This window comes from Osmerus eperlanus, chromosome 2 (assembly GCF_963692335.1).
Source record: "Osmerus eperlanus chromosome 2, fOsmEpe2.1, whole genome shotgun sequence".
NCBI lineage: Eukaryota > Metazoa > Chordata > Actinopteri > Osmeriformes > Osmeridae > Osmerus > Osmerus eperlanus.
Window position 1 is genome coordinate 15,522,031 of NC_085019.1, and position 21,161 is coordinate 15,543,191.

General features: G+C 42.3%; 1 protein-coding gene across 2 annotated transcripts in view; it reads left to right on the top strand.

Annotated features, from left to right (window-relative positions):
- septin12 (septin 12) overlaps positions 1-21,161 on the top strand; it is a 240,629-nt gene that overhangs the window by 63,965 nt on the left and 155,503 nt on the right. For both annotated transcript variants that reach the window (XM_062453429.1, XM_062453420.1), the window contains exon 2: positions 1,588-3,183. In XM_062453429.1, coding sequence (XP_062309413.1) covers positions 1,588-3,183 — 1,596 coding nt within the window. The remainder of the gene's footprint in view (positions 1-1,587; positions 3,184-21,161) is intronic.

Here is a 21,161-nt window from a genome sequence, read left to right on the forward strand (position 1 = left end):
GATAATCAACATTATGCTCAAAGGCTGTGGCTGGATTCAAACCTGTGACCTTACACATTGCAGGACACCGTCTCAGCCCATTGAGCTATTCTCAATGTTGGGAATGAATGCGGTCAGTTACTGTATTTAAAAAAGTAAGCCATTTCTCCTGTGGCAAGCATTGTTAGATTTGGCCAAAGTTTGAAACAGCTGTAATCCAATCATATTTTGACATATGAAGGTGAAATTGCGTATGGTACTTCAGAATTATGTCATCCTGTTTAACTAAACAGATAATCAAAATTATGACAGGCCCACAGACTGGCTGTATTTGAACCTGACCTTACACTTTGTAGGACACAATCCCACCCCATTGATCTATTGGCATTTTGGAGTAACTGGGCGCACGGGAAATCATGGGAAATCATGACTTTGGGCGTGGCTTATAGCGCCACTTAAGGGCGTATGTGGGCCATTAGCAGTCTGGGAGTAGTGAGTGACCTGTTATATCATTGGACCAAATTTTACAAAATCGGGTCGAGGACTTTTTGAGATATTGAGCCATTTCATGGAGAAGGGGAAAAATAATAATAAATATAGTTGCAAGCAGTGATGCGGGTTCCTCCGCAAAATGGCAAAATATTATAAAAATGTACATTGTAGAAGGTCAAGAGTTGGACAACAAGAGAGCAAAAGTACTTCATGTTTGGCAAACAACAACAAGCTGTATGGAGATTTGAACTCAAGAGCATGTGGTTGCAAGTCAGCCTCTCTGTCCTCTGCTACACATCAACTGTTGCATTTGGATGAATAGAAAAGGCAGAGTAATAGCTTTCGTCAGCTTTGGGACAAAGTTTAAGCAGCTGTAATTCAGTCATCTTTTGACATATCAAGATGAAATTGTGTATGGTACTTCAGAATGATGTCATCCTGTTTAACTAAACAGATAATCCAAATTATGACAATCATAAATTGAGGCTGGATTTGAACCTATGACCTTGCACTTTCCAGTCACCATCTCAGACCATTGTTGTTGGATTCAGCCAAAGTGTATAAACAGCTTTAATTCCAACATATGTTGACATATCAAGGTGAAATTGTGTATGGTACTTCTGAATGATGTAATCCTGTTTAATTAAACCGATAATCAAAATTATGACCTGCCAAAAGATTGTGGCTGGACTTGAACCTTTGACCTTACACTTTGTAGGACACCATTCCAGACCATTGAACTATTCTCAGTGTTGAGAATTTGCAAGGTCAGTTACTGTATCAAAAAAAAGTATTGAAACATTGAAACATATGAGACGAATTCATCGTCCTCCAAAACACTGATTTTTCTAATCTAGACTACAGAATAGGCCTTAAATCTTAAATAACAGGATAAACATGCTTAGGCATTTGTTTTATAACATATATATTAATAGGAGGGTGCTGAACTTAATTATGCTGCTGTTCATATGCTAAACAAGTTGTAATGCACTGCTTATAACTAATGCAGTTTTGATAGACACTTGAAGGTAAAAAGGTTTGCCATGGCATCATAGATGTTTCTCTACATCCTTCCTGTTCCACTGATCCTTCTCTCCCTCCTCCCCCTCCCTGTAGCCCTGAAGCGATCATTCGACATTGAGGATGTGGACGACATCCCCGCCTTCTCTCCCACCTCCCCCATCCCCTCCCCCATCTCCCCGTCCACCCATCTCCTCAATAAGAGCAATGAGGGGCGGGGCCTCCTGCCCCCCTCCCACAACATTAGTGTCTCATCACCATCCTACCGACAGCGCATCAGCCTGGGCTCCTCCCCCAGCCTTTCCCAGAGCCCTGTTCTGAAGAGCCGCATGGTGTCCAGCTTCTCCTTCAACCGCGGCACTGCCAACCGGTCCGCCGTTGCTGTCAACAACAACATTGATGGAGGAGGGGGTGGGAATGGCGGCATCGCCCGTGCAGCTTCCTTCCAGAGCCGGTTCAACCCAAATGGGTTCTCATCCTCTTTCATGTCCGGGCCTGGGAGCGACTACGACAGCCTTCACAGCTCCTCGTCCAGCTTGGACTACTCTGTCCAGGGAGGGGGAGGTGGAGCCCCTCTCTCCCCTCTTCACAAGCTTGGGGGTGGTAGCTGCAGCCACTATTCCATCCCCCTGCCACTTGGGGAGTATGGCAGGCCTCAGTACCCCCAGCAGCCCCAGTGTCTGGGTGGAGGGGAGGTGGCTCTAGGGAGTCCAGCCCTTAAGAAGTTCTCCTCCCACGGGAACGTGTTCCACTCCAACCTTGAAGGGCCCTTGGAGCTGAGGGCTCCGGAGCCCCATGGGGTCAGCCACGGATCCATGCCAAGCCTGGAACTCCAGATGGTGGACGCAGGCGGCAGGGTGGCAGAGATGCGCAGAGTTGGGAGCAGCAGTGTTGGGGGTGGAGGAAGGATGTCGCCTGGGACAAAATATGCCAACGCTGGCTGGAATTGGAGTGGGACGGGCTCTGCCCACATGCGCCAGCACAACCCCAGCCTCTTCGGGAAGGATGGCTATTACTCTACCCCGGCTGGCCACAACCAGTTCCATATCCAAGCCCAGGACTCAGCCAAGCCCAAGGAGACCCAGCGCCTGAACAAGTTCCCCCTGGACCTGGACAACCTGGTGGGCACCAGCGGCAGCTCTATGGGTCCAACCCCTGCCAGCCCCCCTGTACAACCTCCTCGGAGCCTCCCTATCCCTCTCCAGTGCCCCAGTGGCCCTCCCTCCGGCCCCACAAGTCCCTTGGCCTCCCTCAGCAGCCTGGACAGTGCTAACACTACCCCTCTTCGCTCCTCCCCCCACAGCCCCCCCTCCTATCCCCCAGGCTCGTTCCCTGTTCCAGATGTGAGCCGCTCCCCGGTGCCCTTCTCCCCGGCCCAGACTCCTCGGACCCTCGACCTGCTCTCCCGGTCGCAGGTAGCCACCGCCAGACCTAGCCCCACCCTAGTGGAGATGGACGTGAACCAGACCAGTCAAGAGGTTAGGGAGAGCGTGGGCTCCATCCTACAGAGAATTGCTTCCTTTTCCAGTCCCGATGCTGCTCCCGCCACTGCGTTGCCGCAGCGCAGAATCCTAAGCAACGGGGTAAAAAGGAAGGGGACAACATCGCCCATGTTGATGTACCAGGAATGCGTGCCCATCCCTATGCCCGCTTTGGTACCATTGCAGATACAGGGACCGAAGAGAGAGCAAGGTAAGAGGACAGTGTACATACTGAAATGAAGATTGACAGTGAGAAGGAGACAGAAATGAAGAGATAGAGAAAAGAATCAGAATCAGAATGGGATTTATTCACCATGAAGGTTTGCACAGACAAGGAATTTGCTTTGGCAGGAAGGTGCATACAATAAACATATAGGGACCTAAAATGTAAATATGTGGACTATCTATACTAAGGGTACATAGACTAGAAGTACTAAGTGGAATTAGAATTAAATAAAATATACAATAAAATAAAATATAAAGTTGCCGTCATTTACAATATAAAAATACAAAAATACAAATATTAAAAAAAATACACATGTAAAGATACAATTTTGTAATGCAGTGCAAAAAGCAGTGTGTTTTAATCAGGAAGTCATTAGAGTCAGTGTGGTCCCTTGGCCTTGTTGAAGAGGCCAACAGCAGAAGGGAAGAAACTGTTTTTGTGGCGTGAGGTATTGGTCCTGATGGACCGCAACCTTCTGCCGGAGGGGGGTGATTGAAACAGGGAGTGTCCCGGGTGGGAGGAGTCGGCCACAATCTTCCTCGCTCGCCTCAGGGTCCTCGAGGTGTGCAGGTCCTCGAGGGTAGGCAGATTGCAGCCGATCACCTTCTCAGCAGTGCGGATGATACGCTGCAGCCTGCTCTTGTCCTTGGCAGTGGCAGCAGCGTACCAGACGGTGATGGAGGAGGTGAGGATGGACTCAATGATGGCTGAGTAGAAGTGCACCATAATTGTCTTTGGCAGGCTGAACTTCTTCAGCTGCCGAAGGATGTACATCCTCTGTTGTGCTTTCTTGATGAGGGAGCTGATGTTCAGTTCCCACTTGAGGTCCTGGGAGAGGATAGTGCCCAGGACGCGGAAGGACTCCACAGTGTTGACTGGGGAGTCGCACAGGGTGATGGGGGTGAGTGGGGCTGTATTCTTCCTCCAGTCCAAGTCCACAAGCATCTCCACTGTCTTAAGAGCATTGAGCTCTAAGTTGTTCTGGCTACACCAGGTGGTCAGCTTCCCACCTATAGTCAGACTCATCCTCACCTGAGATTAACCTAATAAGGGTGGTGTCGTCCACAAACTTCATGCCTGCCTGTCTCCATTAAAAGCAGTCGTGCTGTATATTGTCTTTGCTGTCCCGATATACACAAATGCTGTATTCCAAAAGTTCATTACTGGAAACCCTGACAGACTTTTAGAAACAAAAAATTCAAACTCATGTCCAGTCCACTGATAGCACTAGGGCTGTCCCCACTCAGTCGACTAGTCGATTTACTGGTCGATATGCTCTTGGTCGACTAAGATTTTTTTAGTCGAGCTGCCGTATGGCAGTGTGAGATCTGATTCCCGCTTGTGTCATCATTGATGAATTAACGAAATGTTCTATAGAAATTGTAGATTATATTATTTAAGACAAATAAAGCAACTCAAAATATATATAATTTAAAAGAAAAGGTGTTACTGTTTTCCCTTTCGTTAATCTGCGCTTTGTTTTGGTTTGGTATGTTGCACACGGCACAAGCACAATTGGCTGCCGAACTACAAACTCTGCCATAGCCTACTTTGTCTGTGTTATTAGTCAAAATGGCAAAGAAAACTGTGGTATGGCAGCATTTCATTAAAGTACATTTACAATTACAAAGTACGGGGTGACTCGAAAAACATTGAATGCAAACCCTGCCAACAACGGTTTATTTTTCATAGTTCAACGTCGAATATGATGTAGCCTACCACCTGAATAACGTAAGTTGGCCTAGCCCTACTTCGCTCATGCTAACGCGCTGGGTTGAAAAATGAATGGGGTATAAGAGAGCGAGACATGGTCCTCATCCTCAACACGTGCCCTTTTCAGTCGCGGAAAATACTTTTCAATACTCATCTGGATTGAAACAGCAAACAGAGTAAAAAAATGACATAACATTATTTATAATATGTTTATTTGAATCACAGCTTCTACATACAGTTAGGTCCATAAGTATTTGGACATTGACACAATTTTCATCATTTTGGCTCTGTATACCACCACAATGGATTTGAAATGAAACAATCAAGATGTGCTTTAAGTGCAGACTTTCAGCTTTAATTTCAGGGTATTTACATCCAAATCAGGTGAACGGTGTAGGAATTACAATACGTTTTATATGTGGCCCCCCCTTTTTAAGGGACCAAAAGTAATTGGACAATTGGCTGCTCAGCTGTTCCATGGCCAGGTGTATGTTATTCCCTCATAAAGGGAGTTCGTTATTTCATTGACAAGGAGCAGATAAAAGGTCTAGAGTTCATTTCAAGTATGGTATTTGTGTTTGGAATCTGTTGCTGTCAACTCTCAATATGTCCAAAGAGCTGTCACCATCAGTGAAGCAAGCCATTGTTAGGCTGAAAAATCAAAACAAACCTTTCAGAGAGATAGCAAAAACATTAGGTGTGGCCAAATCAACTGTTTGGTACATTCTTAAAAAGAAAGAACGCACTGGTGAGCTCAGCAACACCAAAAGACCCGGAAGACCACGGAAAACAACTGTGGTGGATGACAGAAGAATTCTTTCCCTGGTGAAGAAAAACCCCTTCACAACAGTTGGCCAGATCAAGAACACTCTCCAGGAGGTAGGCGTATCTGTGTCAAAGTCAACAATTAAGAGAAGACTTCACCAGAGTAAATACAGAGGGTTCACCACAAGATGTAAACCATTGGTGAGTCTCAAAAACAGGAAGACCAGATTAGTTTGCCAAAAAACATCTAAAAGAGCCTGTACAGTTCTGGAACAACATCCTATGGACAGATGAGACCAAGATCAACTTGTACCAGAATGATGGGAAGAGAAGAGTATGGAGAAGGGAAGGAACTGCTCATGATCCAAAGCATACCACCTCATCAGTGAAGCATGGTGGAGGTAGTGTTATGGCGTGGGCATGTATGGCTGCCAATGGAACTGGTTCCCTTGTATTTATCGATGATGTGACTGCTGACAAAAGCAGTAGGATGAATTCTGAAGTGTTTCTGGCAATATTATCTGCTCAGATTCAGCCAAATGCTTCAGAACTCATAGGACGGCGCTTCACAGTGCAGATGGACAATGACCCGAAGCATACTGCGAAAGCAACCAAAGAGTTTTTTAAGGCAAAGAAGTGGAATGTTCTGCAATGGCCAAGTCAATCACCTGACCTAAATCCAATTGAGCATGCATTTCACTTGCTAAAGACAAAACTGAAGGGAAATGCCCCAAGAACAAGCAGGAACTGAAGACAGTTGCAGTAGAGGCCTGGCAGAGCATCACCAGGGACGAAACCCAGTGTCTGGTGATGTCTATGGGTTCCAGACTTCAGGCTGTCATTGACTGCAAAGGATTTGCAACCAAGTATTAAAAGTGACAATTAGATTTATGATTCTGTTAGTTTGTCCAATAACTTTTGGTCCCTTAAAAAGGGGGGGCACATATAAAATGTGTTGTAATTCCTACACCGTTCACCTGATTTGGATGTAAATACCCTGAAATTAAAGCTGAAAGTCTGCACTTAAAGCACATCTTGATTGTTTCATTTCAAATCCATTGTGGTGGTATACAGAGCCAAAATGATTAAAATTGTGGCAATGTCCAAATACTTATGGACCTAACTGTATAGTGTTTTGACCTCGACAACCCAACTCGCATTTTACCGCAAACTTGCGACTAGTTAACTTTCTAAAGAAGGCACAATCGCTTGTTTGCTAAGGGTCGGGTCAGGACTCCAACATTAACACACTGACAACATTGTATTCAGAATATAAAATATTTTTTCTAGCACTTTTTAAATGTGGGATTGTGTAAAGGTGTTCACGAGTTAGCAACCTTTCGTGAACTTGTGAATCGGTCTTTGTCAGGTGACGTCACAGTTGTGAAAACCGAAGGGCATTATGGGAGTATCCACCATTTTCCAGGTACGCGTGCAGTGGTGTTCAGTACGTTTGCAGTGAGATTCATTTAATTTGGAAAAAAATTGGACGTTCTTGTTGCGTGATCGGCTGCAATAGAAGATCTCACGACAGCAAAGGTCACATACTTAACATCGGGGATAGGTTTTTTTCCTTTCCCACATCGAAGAAAGTACAGGGACAGCATGTAGCGGACTTAACAAAGAGGCGTCGGATCGCCTGGGTTGCAGCGGTCCGGCGCCAAAACATCACCTTTGCCAACATATCACGTTCTATGTATGTCTGCGGTTGACATTTTCATAAAGGTAAGATATTTAACTGAGCTTGACAAATGTGAAGTATCTAACGTTACATCCACGTGTCGTTTTGGACGAATTAGGCGTGGCACAGGAGATAAATCAAAACAATGCATGGTTGATTATGTTCAAGTCTTTTATTATGTCATGCAATCGTCTTATAAAGGGCTGTAACATATATGTACTCTTACTTTAGTATAATTTCTAATTAATAGTAACACTTCTGGTCCCATGTAATGAAACTAAAACCGTTTTCATGTTATTGCAGGTCAACCAGCATATGAGATGATGGAGACTGACCCAGACTGGGCACCCTCCCTCCATCTGGGTCACACACAGTGTTGGCATGTTGTGTGCAGAGGTCAAACTCCCATCCTTTACAAAGGGTTACTGTCAGCTAGTTGCAAGAGATGTGGAAGAGACAATAAAAACCGCTCACCTAAGAATCCATGTTGAAAGAGTGATCGGAAATGTTTCTCAAAAGTATAACATTTTAACAGGAACCATACCCATCAGCATGGTCCTCCCATGTGAAGGTGAGGATATCACATTTTTAGATAAGATTGTCACTGTCTGTGGCGCGCTGACAAACCAATGTCCAACTGTAGTGTAGAACAGAGAGAGCGTAGTGTAGAGAGAGCTCCATAAACTGAACAAAATGTACATGTGTTCTGTGGTGATGTGTCTGACGTACAAAGTGAAACTCAATTTATGCAACTTTGTTTCTACTCCTTTCAACTATTGTAAGAATTAATATTGTGATGATGCTTTATCCTGCTGGACCAGCCTTGCATAAACAATAAAGAATGTCTGAAAAAAAAATCAGAAATGTGTGGTTTATGGTTTTTAAATTGTTCACTGGTATACGCACTTATACCATGAACAAGATAGTTCACTATATCCATGTATGAGGATATAGGTAGCAATGCGGGGTCAGCACTCCAACTTACTGCAGTCAGCTTGTATGGATCTGTGTCTTGAATCGATGCCAATTATTCGACATAACGGTCCCTGGCATTTTGGTTGAGTTTGTCGCAGTATGGGCTTTTCTCCGTTTTCTTGTGCTTCTCCATTTTTGCGATTTATTGGCATATTATCTTGAGTGAATTCTCATCCGTTCTCATCGACTGCAGGTTAGCTGTATCTGGAAAATGGTGGCGTGGTGACGTCACACACAACAAACCCACGTGACTGACAAAGACCGATTTCGCCAGTCGTCTTCTCTGCACCAAACAGGCCACGCTTCCAGGGATGATTTCGTTTTCATGGATACAGACGCGGTGTGCACGGAGGGGAGGGGCTGTGTGTGTGTGTTCTGTGTGCGTGTATGTGAGAGAGACGCGTGAGTGACAGAGAGACGGAGGGAGAGCAGGGAAAGGAAATGCAGCTGAACGAATACGCTGCATGTTTTAAATAGCGTTAAAAAAAAAAGAATATTGAAACGCAATATGTGGCGGCCGGTGTTGATTCTGTGGCGCACTGCCACAAATTAGTCTATGTGTGGGAAACACTGGATACCATACGCCCACATCCATTGATTGTATTGCTAAGTAGTACTCCGGCAGTGCCAGAGAAAGCTGAAAGTATAATGGCTTCTCACGTTACAAAATAGACCAATCAGAATGGATGTTCAAATACGCAACGTCATTTGTTTCCATCAAAAACTTCCAAAAAAGAGACATTTTTATTGTGCAACCTTCTGCCTAAATTGAATTGTGGCTCCTTCTGCATAAATAACCAATAAGCACTGATCTCCCATTCGTAAACCAATTAGCTTTCATTATCACATTGAAGAAAGCCTGCCACTGGTTATGAGAGCAGCAAAACGTCCCTTTAGCCAACATGGCTGTAATCACAAGTGTGGGATATTTGTGTGAAATGTTTGTGTAAATACATACAGACAGACAAAGACACAACAAAGAAAACATATTATTCCGACTTTTAAATCACATATTGTAATTTAAAAGGCCAACAGCAAAAAATATATAGTTTACAGTCTGTTTGTCCTGCATTTTGGCAGATTATATCCGCGACCAGATGGGATTAACCTGAACTCACTGAACTGGGGGTGACTATGGTCAGCAAGTATTGACTGGGCCTTCTTTCTGGCTCTGACTTTATACAGTTGGGAGAGGTCTTTTAGGTTTGTGCCTGCAATTTTACTGCACATTTTAACAATACCTTCTGACCTGTTCATGTGTTTCAGGGTAAGTGACCCAAACCAGCAAATAAAAGAGAAGGTTAAAACAGACTCAATTAAACATTCTCATTAAATTGGTGGCAACATTAAAACATCTGAGCCTTCTAAAAAAGTTTAACGAGATAGTGTGAGACGCAGTTGTACATAATACAGGTGAACATTGTGGATGATAATTCACCACCAGTTTCGTGATGGAAACTGGTGTAGCGATTTGAATAGCGATAGATGTGAGGTGATCGCATCAAAGTTGACATTCTCCAAACAGTAAATATAATTTGACAGTATGTTTAACTACAAGACTAGCCAGCTATCAAGCCATGTCATTGTCCCCAAATCAATATCAAGATTTTCACAAACAAAGTAATCGACCATGGCTGTTTATCAGTTCGAAGAACGCTAAGAACATACTTGCGTTCTTGAGAAGAACGTTCTTGCCAAGCGTCCTTGCGAGAACATCTTGCAAAACTCCGAGGACAGAGAACAATTTTAGATACGTGTGTTCTTGGCTATTATCTTGCTATGACTTCTGGGAAATCAGATGTGTTCTCACTGGCCAGGTCACCAACCGATGCATCCTCGATAAAAGGGGCGGATCAACACTTCCGGGTATTTTTGGCGTTCTTGGTGACTTGTGTTCTTTGGATTGGAACCATACTCGGGCAATAAAAGATGACGTCAAACGAGTTTGCAAGGACACAAAAACTGAAAAAAACTTGGATTGATAAACAGCCCATGTGTCGTCAGTCCATGTACACAAGTATAATTCCTTATCCCGTCAAAACGGAACAAGCAGGAACAACAAAAACGTATGTGAATCCGTTTTTTCATTTTTTGCAAAAACGGATTTTGACTCTATAATTTGTTTTCTTGTTTTTTTTACACAAACCATAACACAACTTTGATTTTTCTCACGTGGGTGGAGCTAAATGTGAAATGCCTGTCATTGGCCAAATGTATAGTCAGCACTACCTGTTCCTTCAAAGTAAAAGTTTCCCCCTTCTAACTCGATTAGCCTAATATAGAACATTTTATTCAAGTTTATAAACTCGCCAATTACTCTTTATTGACTTCGGAGTTCGCCCTTCCAACTTCATTCAATGCATCTAATTTTTCATAATTGATGTAGGCCCTACTGATATTTATAAATAAACTAATGCAAAGATGCTGTAGTCATGTTTTTCCATTTATATTTGTATTAGTAATATTTACATTACATTTACATTTAGTCATTTAGCAGACGCTCTTATCCAGAGCGACTTACAGTAAGTACAGGGACATTCCCCCGAGGCAAGTAGGGTGAAGTGCCTTGCCCAAGGACACAACGTCAGTTTGCATGACCGGGAATCGAACTGGCAACCTTCGGATTACTAGCCCGATTCCCTCACCGCTCAGCTACCTGACTCCCCCATTATAAGATCACAGCAATTATCATTTTTATTGGCCTATTGGTGTGGTGGTGTTGCTTTATGGTTAGCGAACTGATAGTGGTTATAGATTCAACACCCCCTTGAACTTCTTTCACATTATAAGATTAGACTAGAGAGGGTACAATTTCTGGGGAAATTGTAGGGTGTGCTTGCTTGCGTCGTTTTCACAGGGGTCCGTTATTTAATGACATTTTTACAACTGATATTTCTGTATATTTTATATAAAAATGCATTCTTATTATTTATAAAGATTACATAGATTTAAAAGCATCTTTTTTTTGCTGCTCATTTACAACTGAAAATACGAGTGAAGTGTAGAATGAAATAGATGTCTTCTCATTTCCCCTGCAAGAGGCAGCCTCATAGCTGAATCAAAACGAATACATTTACATTTAGTCATTTAGCAGACGCTCTTATCCAGAGCGACTTACAGTAAGTACAGGGACATTCTCCCCGAGGCAAGTAGGGTGAAGTGCCTTGCCCAAGGACACAACGTCATTTGGCACAGCCGGGAATCGAACTGGCAACCTTCAGATTACTAGCCCGCTTCCCTAACCGCTCAGCCACCTGACTCCCTGTCATTGTCATTGTCCCTGACATTTGGCAGACCGGTGTGAAAATTGACCTAATCTCTATGACTTAAATTTCCTTTCCCTTCTCGTGATATTTTCAGGCATTTAGCCTACTTATATTGCATTCATTAATAAAGAACCCCCTTTGAAGATTATTCTACGACGTTACCTGCAGTAGAAGATGTAATCGCGATTCAAACAGTAGCCTACCATCTGCTAACTGAAAATATGCCCCCAAAAACGTAAATAAGCTTGACATTTATTTAGTGGAAAATCGCTCATTCATAAAAAGCTCACTGGTAGCGATCATTGTCAGTAACAACGCAAAATGCGATATAGCCGTGTGGAGAAGCTGCCCCGGTAAATTCTACTACTACATTACAGTACTAGACTACTGCTGTGTTCGTCTTGGTAGCGATTGCGTTGGTTGAATTGGATTTAACGTTCTGTTGTACGGTTTAGGCTGATATTAATTATTTTCATGAACAGATTGACAAAGTTTTGGCTGTGGCAATGAAGTTCAGGTTAGTAGTCAGATAGTTTCACCTATTGAAACTTTGATTTAAGTAAGGGGAGTGCCGAACATGTTCTGTCGCCGTTTGACTTCCTAAACAGCTGTGTAGATTAGTGATGGGAAGTTCGGATCATTTTACTGATTCGGTTCTTTGAATCTCGTTCAGTAAAATGAACGAATCTTTTTTCGAGTCATTTGTTCGCTTCGGGGGGGGGGGGGGCTATCCGTCCACTGCAAACACGTATCATATTCTCATGTAGGTTAGTGCATGACATGTGCACCAGAAGATACTATTTTAAAAGAAATTCCTGCATTAAAATAATGTATCATGACAGTTTGTATGATTTGGTCATTTATTATCACACTAGCATTTAATTATCACGGCAAACAATTACACTGCACGTAAGTGTAAATGTAAAGTGAAAATAACAAAACCAGTCAGTATGATGACTTGAGCGAATATCATTCACGTCTTACTAAAACAGCGGCCACGCGAAAGTGACTGAGGAAACTGTTTCCTCTACAAAAAAATACAATGCAGGTCACGTGAAAAAAGGATCCAAAGACTCGTAGAAAGACCGAGTCAGGAAATGAAAAAATCTGTTGTTTCCTCTAGCTACCAGTACAGAGCCTATGCAGGTCACGTGAAAAATGATCCAAAGACTTGTAGAAAGACCGAGTCGGGAAATGAACGAATCGTTCGTTTCCTCTAGCTACCAGTACAGAGTCTATGCAGGTCACGTGAAAAATGATCCAAAGACTCGTACCCGAAGACCGAGTCGGGAAATTAACGAATCATTTCTGTTTACTTGGACGAGCATATGCAACAGTCCGGATGCGCGGCCACGATAAAATGAACGAATCACTCTTGGAGAGGACTCGTTACTCCCGAGTCCTTGTAAGGATTCGTTCAAAAGGAATGAATCGTTCACGAACGACACATCACTAACGCATTGGCCATGTTGTCCATCGAAGCCAGCCGATTCAGCAGCTACATGACTTAATTCCCGAAGTCATCGAAAAGTTTGCCCAGAGGAAGAACCGCAGTGCCACCTTTTTCTTCAAGTGAGCCCTCAGCCTTGGTGACTGAAAACTCATTTTATCATCCTGCCTTTGTGGTGCTGGTCCGTGCATTGGTCATATTTTTGTGCTGGATCGATTGATATCGATGGTGACGAGTGTCAGTGTGTCCATGCTTATCAATTAAGGTTGTTGTCATAGAATGGATCTGTATCCCTATAAAGTTGTCTTTCCTCTTTGTTGTGGCCTTCAGTGGTGTTGAGCTCATTGCTGTTCGCGTGTGGCCCTGTAGGCACATTGGTTCTGAGCTTGGTTGCATTCCTAATTTAGGTTTGTAAATGTGACAGTGGTAATTTTACGTGTGTGAGAGAGAAGGAGAGCAATTACACAAGAAGGTCTCTCTCTCAAGTATGTGTACTACAACACCTGGTGTTGACTTGCAAGCCGCAAGTCGTTTAAAGTGTTTTGTGAAGCCACGCTGTTTGTTGATGTGTTAAATAAACACATCAGTAGTGATGAAGAAAGTGTTTTGTCCGTCTCTTCATAAACGGAGTGACTAAGTTCAGTTGAGTTCTGGATTTTAATAAGTATTATCAATCTGCAGATTGGAAGAGAAAACCAGACCCCTGACAATAAAATGACAACACAACACCAGGCTTAGGTCTCAATCATGTCTCTCCCAGCTCTGAAAGCCGGAGGACCATCTTTTATAGGGCACAAGAATGTAAACATAGATTGTGACAGTCAGGCAGTAATGACGTTTCAACAGTCTCAGAGAAAGAGATTCACTGCTCCCAACACATGACAACTCTCAGACTACAGAGTTCATAGTTGGAGCTCTCCTTGTAGTCATGACAAGGAACGTTTAGCCAGTACTTTCTCCTGATCTATTAACCCTGACACATAGACACAATATACTCTTATTAATAGCAAGCTTACATGAGAACGTACTAACTAGTATCCAATGACTAGCTCTATTGATTAGTGAATAATGTAAGCCCACAGGAAATCCCAATTTCTTCCACAGTAGCAAGAGGGAGTTTTGTAACATAAAGCATCCTATATTTTGAAATGTTTTGTGCCCCACCAATTTTCTACATATAAAAACGCCACTGGCTACGACATTCAGATGGTAGGGTCAGAATTTGGTGTAAACAACATAAAAGCATGGATCCATCCTGCCTTGTATCAACGGTTCAGGCTGCTGGTGGTGTAATGGTTTGGGGGGCCAATTGAGCATCGTTTAAACGCAACAGCCTACCTGAGTATTGTTGCTGACCATGTCCATCCCTTTATGACCACAGTGTACCCATCTTCTGATGGCTACTTCCAGCAGGATAATGCATCATGTCACAAAGCTCAAATTATTGAACATGACAATGAGTTCACTGTACTCCAATGGCCTCCACACTCACCAGATCTCAATCCAATAGAGCACCTTTTGGATGTGGTCGAACGGGAGATTCGCATCATGGATGTGCAGCAGACAAATCTGCAGCAACAGTGTGATGCTATCATGTCAATATGGATCAAAATCTCTGAGGAATGTTTCCAACACCTTGTTGAAAGTATGCCACAAATAATTAAGTCAGTTCTAAAGGCAAAAGGGGGTCCAACCCGGGATAGCGAGGTGTACCTAATAAAGTGGCCAGTGAGTATATATTTGTCATATACTATCGGTGCGCCATGATTTAGCTCTTTTGGAGGACCTCGCCAATGGAAGATTAAGGCAGTTCAGGGATTGTGCAGATTTCTTGGCCCACAATGATGACTGGTTGATAAATCGTTATCTGACAGCCATTCTTTTGGGTCTTTGTACTGAGTGAACTGGGCCCTGTGTTGTAATGCCCACCAAAAATCTGCTTTTTGCACCTAAAATAGAAACGTGAGCAAAGGCAGCAATCGCTATCGAATCAACAGACGTGCAATTTACTGTAGCTAGCAGGGGAAGAATACAAACAATGAAAATCACCAGTTAACTTAATTTAAATTAGCAAGAACTATAGACTAATACAATAAAAGGCTTAAATGAACTGACAACATAAGTTATACGATTTACGCTACAGTTATCAAGGACGCACACACGCAATCTCAACTGCGGTGTGAAGCGTGTGTCCGTGCTATTCTCCGACATGCACTCTAACAATCACTGCTGATAGACGGCCTAAAATTTTGTACAGCCGTATTTCTGATACGGCAGAAATGTAGCCGTGGCGGGCCGGCAAAATCAACATAGAGGAAACACTGCATTGGATTCCCTCACACTGCGGTTGACCAGGCCAACATTAAAGCGTAATTTGCAGCGAAAACCAATGCACAAGATGCTCATCCCATTTCGCTAATTAAGATCTCCATTTCACATTCAGTGAAGTTTCTTTTTCACAGTTGTTTTAGTTGCCTTAACCATTACCATTGTTTACAGTGGGTAAATTGAGAAGTTTTTTGAGAAACCTGACAAAATGTTGGCGTTTCAACAACCATGTAAGGTAAATTATGGGAGTTGAGCGCATGTGAACTAGCTTGTTGTCCACACCCGGTAAGAGGGTTGGAAAGTCATTGGCATAACTCATGTGTGGCCCAAATTCACAAGTTTTCTTTCTGGATAAATAGGCTAAAGCAAGATAATTGGCATAATTTATAGATAGCCTATACAATTTACTCCCATTGTAGATGAAGTAAAACTGTAATTTGTAATGCATGCATTTTCTCTCCACCTTTCGGTAACTCTGTCACCATATAAAAAAATACAAAAATAGCATAAGCCTATGCATGGCTTCTAAAGTGTGCAGAGGTACGCAGATTTTCATGCCACCTTGTTTTTTCATGAATCTGAAACACCCATACAAGTTTCTGCGCCTATTTTGTTGCGTATGCCCTTTCGTACATTTGGCCCCAGGTCTCTGACTGCTTGGAACCCGGCTCAATGCTGCTTGCAGCTTCAATCTACTTATTGTTCGGGCATGCAAACTCCTTACCTTTAGGTGAGACTCAATCGAATCGAGTCAACCGAATCCACTGGTTAAGATTCTGCCGAATCCGAATACCGAATCCTACACCCATCCTCAGTCCATTAACACAGTAAACACATTAATGAAATAAACAACGTCCACAGCATTGTATTTTTCATTGTATTTTTTTTTTACTGTAAAAAAAAGAATAGGCAACATTATGCCAGGAAGACAAGTGGGAAAAACTATTTTGACAATTACCATATGCCTCATATACCCTATATCTCAAAATCCAATCAATGTCCAAAATATTAGCCTTTTAGATTTCTTGAATTTCTTTCAGATGTTTCATACGAAAAAAAAATAACATGTCTCGTGGTGGTCCTTGCCACCACGAGACATGTTAATGTTAACATATCGGCATTGAAAATTTAACATATAGCCCGACTTGAATCGCCTTCTTTGACTGAAAGTACTGCCAAACAACACTTTTTCTGCTCACAAGTTCCATTTTCATTTTCTTTCAGCCTACTGCATTGAACGGTCAACCTACGTAAACACCTTCCCGTAATCAACGGCGGCATCATTACGTCGACCAGCTTAGCGCAAGCGTAGGGTTCGGTTAGTAAAAAAAAGATTTTGTCCGAAACCGAATCCTGGATTTGGTGCATCCCTACTCCTAATGCCAAAACCTCACAGCCAATCAGAGGCAGAGTGGGGAGAGGTGTACAGACCCATCTTACATCATCTAGTACATGGGTTCTTAACCTTTTTGACCTTGAGGCCCAATTTTTATAGTACAAAGTGGCCCGGGGCCCATTAAATATTAACTATGTATAGGTTTAATTGACTTCACTCTTGGTTTGATTTGTATTCAATAATAAACCAAATCCACTTACTGTTTAACAAGCAAAAACCTTGTCAAATAAAATTACATGATAAAATGGGATCATCACAAAGACTTTTATTAAACGTTTATGTAAACCTGCTGTATCCATACTGTATCAAGACACCGAACAGGCTGATAATTCATGGACCAAATCAAGCTGTGACAAGAAAAACATTTCAAGGATCAAGTCAGGCTTTTTAATAATAATAAAAAAGACCAATAGTAGGATTTTACTTTAAATTAATAAAAAATAAATTATATATAAATCATTCAATCAATAAAAACGGGGTGATAAAATAAATGCATTGTGACATCCGTGGACTCGTCTAATTGCAAAGAAAAAAAAGGGCTACTTTTTATTCTTTCTGTAAGTTGATGCTGTATGTCTGAGGCCATGTCCGCGATACGGTGACTCACAGTGTCGTTTGAGAGTTGGATGGTCAGCAGCTTTTTTGCAGCGGCCTCTCCGATTAGCTCACGGCACATATCAACAGCGGCAGGCAGAACCAACTCCTCCGCTATGGTGAATGCTTTCTTACTCTGTGCTACACGTCTGGCTACGAGGTAGCTGGCTTTCAATGCACATTTAGAGTTGCTTGTCAGTGACACGACAGACCTTTTCTGCATCTGCAGCCCACTTTCCTTCCTCTTAAAATATTCCACCGGCTTTCCCACGAGCATCGGGTGCTTGGTCTCTAGATGCCGCTGTAGTTTTGAGGGCCACACTCCACACACTGGGCTTTTGGCACTGCCTCTGTTCCTCCATTTACGAAACCGTATTTAATGAAGTCGAGATTGTATTTTACGCAAAAACTTTGTCTTTTGGGTGGGGGTGTCGGCAGGACGTTCGTCTTCATTTTTTCTTTTTAAAAACTTCTCCATTTCTTCTCTGTGTATTGGCGCTTTTTAAACAAACAACTGATTGCATTACTGCCTCCACATGGTCGAAAGCTGCACGCAGTCTCGCGGCCCTTGCGGCCCACAGGTGCAAAACTGAAAGTTTTTTTCTCTAGGGGGGCGCTGGCGGCCCAAGTTTGGGCCGCGGCCCTATGGTTAAGAATCACTGATCTAGTAAAAACAATTTTAATACAATATAAAAAAGGATTTCTATTGGATGTGTGTTAGCTTTACAGTCAGTAATGCTTTTGACTTACACAGGTAACCCCATTTGTTTAATTGTTTTTTATGATGTATGCTATACAAACAATGTTTTTATGGTTAAAAGAACATTACATTGTTTACAAGAGCACAGATTCTACATAGATCTAGCCTCTTAACTTTGCTCTCATTGTGCACCAGATTGATGCGTTTAATTTTAAAATGTTATACATTTTCTTCTGGAGGAGCATGCCCCCAGACCCCCGGGGTCGGGGATTCGCCATATCCTTCTCACCTTTTTTACCCCTGACCTGTTTGCATGCCTGATTGTTTTCCTTATAGTCTTTCACTCTCCCCCCCCCTCCCCTCTAAAGACGTAATCAACAAGACCTGTGTGATGAGGGGAGTGTGACAGCCTGTGCATAAAAGTAGGCCTATAGTTTGTAGGATAAAGATAGTGACCAAGGATTTGTTTTCTACTCACTCTTTCATTTAGTCAGGAAGAGAATCGGCATCTTCTTAAAACTATCATTTGAACAATGTTTGTAGTTTTTTTGAACCATTAGGAACAATAGAAAAACAGGTGGAATGTGGAAAAAGAACCACACACTGTAGAACCCTTTTCATGTCTGTATATTACTTTTCAGAACACTTAACTCTGTATGTCATAAATCATTTATCAGGATCCTGAAGAAGCTTACAAAATAATCTTATGGACCCAAAAAGGGTCAATAGTCACCCTTTCTAGGTATCCATCGTCAACATAGAATGGTTTATTTTACTGTTACAAATACTGTTAAGAATGTCTGTGAATTTCTTTGCTCAAATCTATATCCCAATAATTATATCCTAATGTGCACAGTCCGACAAGCTGCGTTTGAATGACCCTCCTGCTAATTAAGATTGTTGATCTCTGAAGGACAGTGCTCCCATCCTGTCAGGATGGTTTCCTACAAAAAAACACTTCCCGTGTTGATCCCACCCTGGTAGGAATACCATGCAGCTTCTGGTATTCAGTGCTTGAAGTATTCAAGCAGTTCAGCACAAGGTTTATTCTTAAATCTTAGATGTTAAAATGTTTGCGACGTAAACTTCCTATTACAGTTTGTAAATATAGCTGCAGGCAGCAATGGCGGGTTCCTCCTCAGCATTGCAAACCATTACAAAATTGACATGACACAGACATGTATTTCATACATGTACACAACATTTCAAGACAATTGGATCAATGGCTGATTTGAAGTCATTTTTTGAAATTCTTCACAAATTGTCACTGTAGAGAAATATCCATGCTGCCGACATTATGGGTTCTTGAGACTTATTTGTTCCCCATTGGCAATAAGGCATGCGTACCAACTTTTAGACATGTTGGACTGACAGGGTTAAAATGCCACCCTTTTGAAAGTGACAACTTTGAAGCGTGTTGTGTCAGGCCACCTGTGCTCTGGTCAGGCCCATCATGCAGAGATCCATTCTTTAACCCTTGTGTTATCTTCGGGTCATTCTGACCCATCAGTCATTGTGACCCACCGTCGTATTGCGACAACTTTACCGCATACCAAAACAAAGTGAATCATTTTCTTTTAACCGTTGGGCTGTCTCAGACCCCCCACATTGCGATGGTTAAAAGAAAATTATTTTTATTTGTTTTTGTATTGGGTAAAATTGGGTAAACACAACGATGGTTCGTTATGAACCTTTGGGTCATGTGACCCGAAGGCAGCACAAGGGTTAAAAGCTTTGATTACAACAATAACTTTATGAAAGTGAGGATACACTTCACTAAAGGAAGTGTGTAGGTTATGTACTACTACTGCTTGCTCTGCCCACACACTTTCCCCATCCATGCGGTTTCCCTCTATCCCAGCGCAGGTCATGCCAAGGCATAAATGCGGCAGCCGTATGAGTATTAGAAGTAGCCCAAAAAACATACCATACACAGTCACACTGTTTTCAAAACTGAAACTGGTTACAAGACCATGGCTATTAGAACTCTACCTGAATTGAGCTCTCTCTAGAGTCTCAGTCAAACAACTGTCAAGAGTCATGTAGGGAACTGGACCAAGGTATAGCTAATGTCCAGCTGTTAGCAAGTGTACCTTGTGATGGTACAGCAGCTTAACAATACTTTGTCATGGTCAGACTCTCTGATCCCATTAAACTACACAACATGCACAATCAGGGTGACCAACAGTATTATCTTAAGTAAAAAACAATAACATTACACACATTTAAGTGAACGAACACAACAACTGAAATCCCTTGCACAGCTGTTGTAACCAAGCTATTTGCGTTTCCACAGCTATTTGCGTTTTTGGTGTGCACTGCATGCTGGGTACCCAAGGGCGCTGACGCTACAATATTTATTATCTAGCTGTCTTCCGGCTGTGTAATATGACGAGATGCTAGCGATGCAAACATGAAAGCTTGTCTCGGGGGGTCATGCATGTGATCTCACTACAAGCTTTTGATTACACGTGAGGACTGTTAGCAAAGTATTTCTATTCGTGTTTTGTTAGTGATTGAATGGTAATGTCAGCTAGCTAAAAACAATGTTAGTTAGCTTGGCTAAAATGGTTTTCATAGCAACAGATATCAACAAATCAGATCTATCTAACTTTATTCAGAAGGGGGGGGGGGGGTGGGAACATATAAACTAGAGGTGAAATGGTAGGCATTGTTCTGCCTTGAAGCTGCGTGCGCATCCTCATTGTTTGTAACCACCAACCCATCTATATGTAAAGATAACATCCAAGCTAGAAATTTCGCCAAATTTGACTGCAGATTTTTTACACCATATGTACTTCGTTATGGTTTTTGAGTCAAACAACTTGCTAAATGATTAAATGTCTGTTAAATGTCAAATCCAACTTTAAATGTATAAAAGAGAGAATTAAACCTAGAGGTTGAAAAGGCTACGTTTGTCTAAACTGACATGCACAAACTCAGAGCACTGAGTTTCAACATCCATGTACACATTTTGTCTCTATTTTTTACTCTACTCTTTAACGCATGACTATGTTTAACTTAATGTCAGCACCTCTCTGTCATCAATTGTCTCTGGAGTGGGGGATGGGGGCTTCTTATCCAACAAATTACAT